The sequence below is a fragment of the Halyomorpha halys genome, unplaced genomic scaffold, assembly GCF_000696795.3.
Source record: "Halyomorpha halys isolate HHAL.00 unplaced genomic scaffold, Hhal_1.1 Scaffold53.1, whole genome shotgun sequence".
Taxonomy (NCBI): domain Eukaryota; kingdom Metazoa; phylum Arthropoda; class Insecta; order Hemiptera; family Pentatomidae; genus Halyomorpha; species Halyomorpha halys.
Genome location: NW_027109243.1, coordinates 1,090,431 through 1,099,885, shown reverse-complemented (window position 1 = coordinate 1,099,885; position 9,455 = coordinate 1,090,431). Strand labels below are relative to the sequence as shown.

At 30.1% G+C, this 9,455-nt stretch overlaps 1 protein-coding gene and 1 long non-coding RNA gene across 2 annotated transcripts in view; one reads left to right on the top strand and one right to left on the bottom strand.

Moving 5' to 3' along the window:
* Positions 1-2,373, top strand: part of LOC136795775 (uncharacterized) — a 4,808-nt gene extending 2,435 nt beyond the window's left edge. Inside the window, exon 3 of the long non-coding RNA XR_010843443.1 lies at positions 2,282-2,373. This is a non-coding gene — a long non-coding RNA (uncharacterized lncRNA). The remainder of the gene's footprint in view (positions 1-2,281) is intronic.
* Positions 2,374-6,206: 3,833 nt separating this feature from the next.
* Positions 6,207-7,130, bottom strand: LOC136795772 (uncharacterized). The gene has a single exon (XM_067047473.1). The coding sequence runs from the start codon at positions 7,128-7,130 to the stop codon at positions 6,207-6,209; it is 924 nt and encodes a 307-aa protein (XP_066903574.1).
* Between the last annotated feature and the right edge of the window lie 2,325 nt (positions 7,131-9,455).

The following is a 9,455-nucleotide window of genomic DNA, read 5'->3' as shown; positions in this document are numbered from 1 at the left end:
TTATTTATTTATCAATAAAACAAATTTATATAAAAAGAATAATTATATTTAATAAATGTTAAAAATATATACAAAAATTATAAAATAGCAAGTAAAATATGCAATGTATAGATGTCATCCTTCTATAATGATTCTATTACTCATCATAATAGTACAAGAGTTGGGAAGAAAAAAAGGCAGTTATTTCACCTCAATTTTTTATTACTTTAATGAAAACTATGTATAATTAATAATCAAAGCTGAGGGGTCTGCCAAGTATAGGTAGGGGGAATAAAAAATGGTGGCTGTTTCAAAACCATAAAAAAAATTTTTTTTTGAAGCTCAATATCTTTAGCACTACCAACAACACAAGAAAATCTAAGAGCACATTATTTCAAGAAGAGTATATTTTCTGAAATATTAGCTCTAATGGAGCTATTTACGTCTAATAGTTCTCGAGATGTAGCCTTTTAAAAAGGAACATTTCATAAAAATGTACTGAAAAATCAGTAGTTAGTTAATTTATTTTGAAAAATCTATATCTCAGAAACTATGTAACGTACAGATTAGCACTCACATTAAAGCTAGTTTAATGTACTATAAAGTAGTTTATGACTTTTACCTTCGTAGGAATAGTAGTTTTCATGATATTTGCTAAAATAAATTGATTCATAGTTGTTCGGACAATAAGTTTGATTTATGAAAAACTTTAGTTCAGAAACTGTAGGACGTACAGATGGCTGTTTACACTGAAATTAAAGCTAGTTAAATTTACTATAAAATAGTTAGTAATGTTTATCTTTGTAGGAGTAGTATTTTTTATAATGTTTGACAAAATAAACTCACAAAATGTTAATTTCTAATTGTTCTTATACAATGTTGAATTTTTGAAGAAAAAAAAAAATATATATCCTATAAGACGCAGAAATGTCTGCCAAAACTCAAAATAAAGGAAATTTAACTTACTATAGGGGTATTCATGATCTTTGGTTTAACATGTTAAAGCGTGTTAAATGGAAAAACTCATGTTAAATCGAAAATAATTGCCTTCTTTTACCATGGTAAAACGAAATAACATTTAACATGATAAAACATTTTACATTTAACACAACATCATGAATACCCCTTTTGAAGCAGTTTATGACACGTATCTTCGTAGGGGTAGTAGTTTTTATGATATTCGCATTTGAATATAAATTTGGCAAATGAATATTTATCCGAACAACTATAAATCAATTTATTTTAGCAAATATCATGATATGGAGGGGATATATATGACGTTGGTCTGTCTTTCTTAAGTTGGCCTTCATTAGATATAGTTCGCTCGGTAAGTACCGACTTAATTATATACTTATATAATTATACCTTAACTTATAATACTTATAACTTAATTATAATACTTATATAATACTTTCATACTTCTTATCTTATTAAAAAATGTTATCATATTATGTATTATATACTATAATAATTCAGTATTTACTAGTACATCTTGCTGTAATACGTATATTTATTATATTGGTAGAAGATAGTTGACCATATGAAGTAGATTGTAGGAAGAAAACTATTTATTGTTAACCATAAATTCGGACACAATAAATAGTTTTCTTTTACTATTATGATACCTTAATTGACCACCATCCGGACTATCTTCCTACAGTATGTTATTATTTATGAAGATAGTTGACTTTAGATATATTAGAGGAGAAGATGGTCGGGGGTGCAGTTAGCAGGAAAAAACACAAATAAACCAAAGAATTATTTATTTGTGCCGACGTTTTGACCTAATTTTCAGGTCATCATCAGGCTAAACTTGACTAAACTTAATAGTTTAGCAGCAATCTCTGCCTATAACTCCCTGATAAAGACCTGAAAATTAGCTTGGCACAAATAAATAATTCTTTTGCGCTCTTATTATTTTTTTGCATTAGTAAAAAATTTTTCTTTGACTTTCACTTGATCTCTTTGTTTTAATTTATCTATTTCTATATATTTATTTATGTATTCAAAGATGAACCATGAATAATTTAGAGCTTATCTCTGCATACTTTATAGTTCCACATTTGTAGACTAAATTTCTTATTACGCTCAATTTGTACGTTTGGAAAAGTTTTTACTTTTTTTTTTGTAAATATATTTGTATTTAGTTGTATATTCAAACTTTAATAACAATAATTCTATTAACACAAAAATATTAACCTTTTCTTCTTGTTCCGAAATTGAAATAATAAACTTATTAACAAAGAAAAAAAAATTTGTGTTTTTTTCCTTATAAGCAAATTCACTGTGATCCTTTTCGTAGTGTGGAGAGGAGGGAGCGATGGTAAGGAGGGGATACGTCTGACGTTTTGTGGCTTTTTCCCAAATCGGCAGTCATTGGTTTCAATTCGTTTGGTAAGTACGTCTTCATTTCTCATAATTCTTTTCTTATTTTACTATATTATTGTTATGATTATACTATTGTTACGTATTTATTTGTTTGCTGATATATTCAAGGAAGAACCATAAAGAATTATATATGTACTAGATAAGCTCTAACTTAAAAGTTTTTATATCAGTATAGTATCTTTAATTCCTCTCTTATTTGCCTCGTGTGTTCTCCCATGTTTTTGTAGCTAAAAAAAAATTTAAAGATCTTATTCAATCATGATATTTACTTCAGTAGTCATGAGCTCTGTTTTTTCGTATAATATTTGTAGTCCTGCTTTTTCTGCTACTATTTGTAGGGTATTTATTTGACTAATACCCCCTTCCTCTGATTTTGCCTATAGTGCGAGATCGTCAACAACTCACTTTTACATGATTGTTTGTGTTCTCTGCTATGGCTGCTGAGTTATTTTTTTTCCAGAATTCCTTCATGATTTTATCCAGGACTATGTTGAAAAGTATTGGAGAAAAGCTATCGCCTTGTCTTAGCCCTGTTTATTTCTGAAAAGGTTTGCTTATAAGACCCTGAAATTTCACTTTAGATTTTATATCTGTCAGAGTCAGTTTTATCAGATGTCTGGTTTACTCCATACTCTTTCAGGAAGTCAACAAAGGAAATGTAAAGATTTTTCCTTCTTTTAGTGTAGTATATAATGAGCAGTTTTAGGCTTAGAATTTGCTCCTGACAGAACCATCCTTTTCTAAAGCCCCCTTGGTACTCTCTCATTCTGTGATCTGTGATTTGTACTTCCAGTCTATTCAGCAGGACTTTAAAGAAGATATTATACGTAACTGATAGTAGTGAAATACCTCTAAAATTATTAACATTGGTTTTGGACCCCTACATAAAGGATGTATTAAGACGGTTTTCCATTCTTCTGTTATATCTTCTTTGTCCCAAACTTTCATAAGCATTCCCATGAATTTCCTTCCGAAGTCGTCACTCGTCAACATCCACATTTCTGCCAGGACCGTCTTCACCAGAGGCCTTATTATTTTTAAGTGATTTTATTCCTTCTTGATCTGGTGGGTCAGAATTTATGTTTTGTGGGGTGTTTTTTTTCTCTATTGCTAATTTCTCTTTAGGTTTTTCACAGTTTAGGAGGTTTTAGAAATATTCTGCTAGAATTTCACAGTTTTCTTCATTCTTTAGGGCCAGAGAAAAGAGTTCGGTCTTTTCTCTACATTACCAGTCCTGGAGGGGGAGGGGAGGGGTGTACACTTTAATTTTTCCCCTTAATAATAATAATAATCTTTATTTATTCTGGGAATGATCCCTTTAGAATAATTTACAGGCGTCAAAATTAGGCTTTAGAGCTTAATGCCCTGTAAAAGAGTTTAGTTTTGTTCCTCTTGAAATTTACCTCTATTTCTGTCAGTTGTTTGTTGTGGAATTATCTTCTTGATGTTCTCATTATGTGCGTCTTTTCTTACTTAGTAGTAGTTTTTTATGATATTTTCCAAAATAAACCCACAAAATGTTGATTTATATTTGCTTAGACAAAATCTTTAAAACTATAACTTAGAATCCATTTTACGTACACATGTCCGATAACAATAAAATGAATTCAATGCAATATCAACTAGTTTATAACGTTTATCTTCGTAGGGGTTGTACGTTTTATGTTATAGAATTTTATAAATCAAAAATGTCCTTCGAATGACTAGAAATCATCATCTAGTTAATACATTTTAGCAAATATCCTGAAAACAACTACTCTTAGGAAGATATACGCCATACACTATGGCGAACTATATATAGATATAGTATATTTAACTAGCTTTAATTTGAGTGCTCAAAAACATTTGTATGTCTAATGGTTTTTGAGATATAGACTTCTCAAAATAAAATCACTAACTACTGATTTTTCAGTACATTTTTTATGAAATGTTGCTTTTTAAAACACTGTATCTCGTTATTCTATTGAACGTTAAACAGCTCTGTTTATACGAATCTGTACGTCTCGTGGATCCTGAGATATATATTTCCAACAACAAATTCTCTAACTAATGATTTTTCAGTACTTTTTTTTTTTAAATATTGCTATTTAAAAAACTGTATCTCATTAACTATTGGTTGTAAACAGCTTTATTTATACGTCCTGTACGTTTCCTAGTTCCTGAGATAGAAATTTATCTCAATAAATTCTAATGATATTCTATTGATAATTCTAATAATAAATGACTAATGATTTTTGGTACATTTTTTTTTTTTTTTTTTTTTTATGAAATGATGCTTTTTATAAAAAATACTTCATAAAAAAATTGTATCTCGGGTTCTATTGAATGTAAATAGCTCTATTAGGACTCATATTTTAGCATATTTACTCTTCTTTAAATAATGTTCTCTTAGATTTTCTAGTGTTGTTGGTAGTTTTTAAGATATAGAGCTCCGAATGAAAAATTAATTTTTTTAACGTTTTGAAACAACCACTATTTTTTATTCCCCCTCACTATACTTGGGAGATTCATTAATTTTGACTATTAATTATACATAGTTTTCATTAAAGTAATCTAAAATTGGGGTGAGATGACTGACTTTTTTTTTCCCCCTTGGGCTCTTACTGGTTGAATAAGTTTATCATACAACGTGACTTCAAAATACTTTATGGATGTGATAAAAAAATTATGATTATCATTTTAAACTATTATTATTATGGCATTGCACATCCAACCAATCTACAAGATCACTTGTTCTCTCCCTTGATGTTTGGACATTAAACCGTCTTAGAGGCTCCTCCACATCGTCCAGCCATCTGACCCGGTGACATTCCATTTTCCCATATTCTTGGATATCCTTTGATCGGGCGTCCTCTCTATATGCCCCATCCATCTTATCCGATCTCTTTTCACTATAGCCACAATGTTGGGTTCCCCAAACAGTTCCATCCGCTCCTCATTCCATCTACCTCTCGAAATCCTGAGATCATTCTCCGAGACTCCTCCCCATATCCTTCTCAATACCTTTCTCTCCCAGGAGTTGAGCATCCGTTACTCTTTTCTTGTCAAGGGCCATATTTCACACCTCGGGCTTACAATGGTTTTGTAGATGACCACTTTCATTCTTCTTTCTCCAAAGCTATAAACTCTTTGCAGTGAGAAATAACATATATTTCCTGGTGTTACCCTGGTCTCTACTTTGTTGTCATCTGTAACCAGGCTTCCCAGGTACTTGAACTGGTTTACAGAATTGAAACTGTGGTCTCTTAAAGGTACTTTGCTATTCACTTCCTTACCCATTCTTGAACTTTCCATGTACACAATCTTATTTTCAAATGAACGGAATATGGTCCGGGTGCGGTCAAAAAAACTCAAATAGTAAATGGCTATACTATTTTATTATTATATAAAAATATTATACCCATTTACTATTTGAGTTTTTTTGACCTCACACGGACCATATTCCATTCATTAATACACATGGTCAATCAACAATCTTCCAGCCAATCTTATTTTCATTTATTTGTTTCACTTATTTCATTTACCTTAAACTATGCTCGAGGGAAATAAAGGTAGTCGTTTTTTGAAAATTATGGCTTCTGTTTTTTCAATACTTACGTATAAAACCATCTTTCAGATATTATTTTTTGAAAACTTCTTTTAGTCTATTAGGGACTGTTTCTATTCGAAAAGAAGAGTGGTATGACGCTATGTCATCGGCAAAGAGTGCTATATTAACAGGTTTGATTTTCAAGTTATAATTTATATTATTATTATTATTATTATTATTACACTGAGGGTCGGGAATCCCTTCCTCACTTCGACCCAATTGGATCTTTTGTGAGTTACCCCTCTTTCCACTAGATATCCCATATGAATCCTATGCTTCTTATGAAGTTCAATAATTCTTTTGGGTTTATTCTAGAAATGTCTTCAGGCTCCATTCTGTCCTGTCCCAGATACTGTAATCTTCTGAATGCAAGGGCTTCACATTCACACAGAATGAGCTGTGCCTTTTCTTCATCTTCCATACATAGACGGCAGGTGGAATCCTCCACCAGCCTCATCTTCTTAAGATGATATTTTAAGGGGCAGTGGCCCGTGAGGAGTCCTGTTATCATCCTCAGTTCATTTCTAGTAAGGTTAAGGTAAAATTTTGCCTTTTCCTCTGATATTTTAATGAAGAGCTTGGATTGTTTCATACCTGGTTTCAGCGTCCAGTATGTTTCCTTCTCTTTTTGTTCCCAGGAGTTAACCACATTCCTGATTGCACTTCCAGATATGCTGCAATATGGCTCAGGGCCAATTAGCATCATTTCTGATCCCTTCCTAGCTAGGGTATCTGCCATCTCATTACCTTCAATCCCCTCATGTCCTGGGGTCCACATCAGGGTCAGTTTATTGCCTCTGGCTAATTCCTTTAGTCTCTCTAGGCAATTCCAGACTAGCCCTGATTTTATAGTATAGGACATTATTGCCTTTAAGGCAGCCTGGCTGTCTGATATTATATAAATCCTTTTTCCTTTTGGATTGTTTTTAATGTTTTCTAATGCCGCTATTTCTATTGCGTGTATTTCAGTTTGGACCATTGCTAGGGTTCTTTTGCAATTAGGTCCTACAACCCCAGCCCCTGCTTTTCCTTCCTTAACTGATCCATCAGTATACCAAACCAATGCGCCCAATTTAGGGCCTCCTTTCCTCCATATCTCTTTGTCTGGTATACATACATTAAAGTTCTTTTCAAAATCAAGTCTTTTGGGTAAATGGTCACTTAGAAAGCTCATCCATTCTTTACCCTTAATCTTATTCAGGATCTTTAAGTGTCCTTGATAGTTTCCTTGTTTTATAATTTATTAATTTAGTTATTTATAATTTATAAATAAATTGAATAATATTGGTCTAAAGGACGACCCTCGCGGGAACCTTGCAATGGCGTAATAAGTGACTTATGATAAAAATGATTGGATGATTAATATAAGATAATTTGGGATATTCAGATAAGGTTATCTCTGATTAGATAAATAATCCTAAACTTACTCATTCCTATTTTGATTAAATATCAAGTAATGTGCTAAAATTATATCATTATCTTAAAATAATAAAAAAAAAATAGAACTATTTCGGAATATTGACTATCAAAATACTAAAATGAACATACCAAAAAGTAGTTTTCTTTTCTTACTATATAGCTTGAGGTTAAACTCGTTTTCCATACTAATTACCATTCTAAAGGCTACTCTCACTCCAGCATGCTTAAGTATTTATCCATTACCCTCAATTTACAAGTATTTTTGTTAATTTTCAGGATACAATCGGCACCATTGAAATTCTGGTCTGGAATCCTGCTCATAGCACTTCAGGTTCCTTCACTTCAAACAGTGAGTCAGAAATGATTAATTATTTATAATAAAATGTTTTTTCTAACTGAAAATAATTAAAGTTGATATTATTTTTAATCAAGAAATGCTAGTATACAATATTACTAATTTCTTTTAATTTTATTTTAAAATTAAAATTATTTTTAATACATCTATTTCTTAAGTACTTTTTCTATAAAACTTTATTTTTATTTTTTGTCTACATTAATCTTCAAAGTATTATTTTTACCTTTTTAGTTCAAAAATGAATACTTTTAAATTACTTATTCCAATATGGTGTTTTAGAAACACTAATGCTTATTTAAAAAATAATAAATAACTGAATTTAAATTATATACATTCATTTATAATAATACGATTTAAAATTTTATTAAAACGCCCATTGCTGATGATTATTGTCCATAAAACTTTATTTTTAGTTTTAGTCTATATTAGGAAGTATTATTTTTCCTTTTCAGGTTAGAAATGAATAATTTAAAATTATATATTCTACTAGCTGACCGGCAATGCTATATTTGAAGATGTATATAGATTTATGAACACAATTGATGGTTTGATTTATATTATTGTATTTAGTTAAATTTAACATGTAGGTATACTTTATTTTTACATTTGGAGACATAAATTGAACCAATATATGCGATGACATTCGTTCCTAGCATATCGACAAAGAAAGTTTAAAAAAGCTCACTTTCAGTTTTCCAACGGTTCTATTAGCGTAGGGATTTGAAAAGATGAAGAGGATTAATTATAACGATTATATGTATAATATAGCTTACTAGAATCAGTGATATTTTATTTTTTATTTTATAAGAGACGAATCGTTTGGTGTACAGTAACCATAAAAAAAACACACATTTTCTGAGCAACAAACAAAAACTCTCAATTTCGTTTATAATTTTGTCTACTCGAAAATTTAGGGATTTTATTATCTTTAAACCTTCCCATATCCAAAGGGGACATTTTGGAAAAAAAACTCCACGTAAATGGGTCCGCTAATTCAAAAGTTTACTGTGGACAAAGATTCGACCATTCACTTTTACATATATAGATTATGGTACTTTAAGGATAACGTTTATTTTTATTTATTTTTTTCAAAGTCGTTAATAAATTCATTTAAATTATTTACATTAATTTATAATACTTAATTTAAAATTTTGTTAACACACTAATTTCTTAAGAATGTTTTCTATGCCTCTTTATATTTATATCTGTCTACAATAACCTATAAAGTATTATTTCTCTCTTTCAGGTTAGAAATGAATAATTTTAAATTATATATTTCAACATGGTGGTTTAGGAATAAGGTTGTTTTTTTTAAGTCTTTAATAGCTGAATTTAAATTAATTTATAGTACTAAATTAAAAATGTTTTAATACATCGAATTCTTAAAAATATTTTCTATGAGACTTTATATTTGGTATACATTAACCTTCAACGTATTATTTTACCTTTTCAGTCCACAAATGAAAAGTTTTAAATTATTTATTCCAATAATGCGTTTAAGGAATAAGAGTTATTTAAAAAAACCGTGCCCGTGCAGGCCTCGGCGCTTCGCGCCGAGGCGACATATTTCCGTGACAACGTATACTCTATGCTAATATTTCATGAATATAAATTAAAATCAATCCAATGTTATATATTTGAAATAATAAACCAGTTCACATATTGAATTCAGATATTTATTTTTGCTTGGTTATACAAAATATTTATACAGTTATACTTAATTCT

Coding starts and splice junctions, on each gene's coding strand:
- LOC136795772 (XM_067047473.1), bottom strand. CDS start 7,130: ATGAGCTTTCTAAGTGACCATTTACCCAAAAGACTTGATTTTGAAAAG.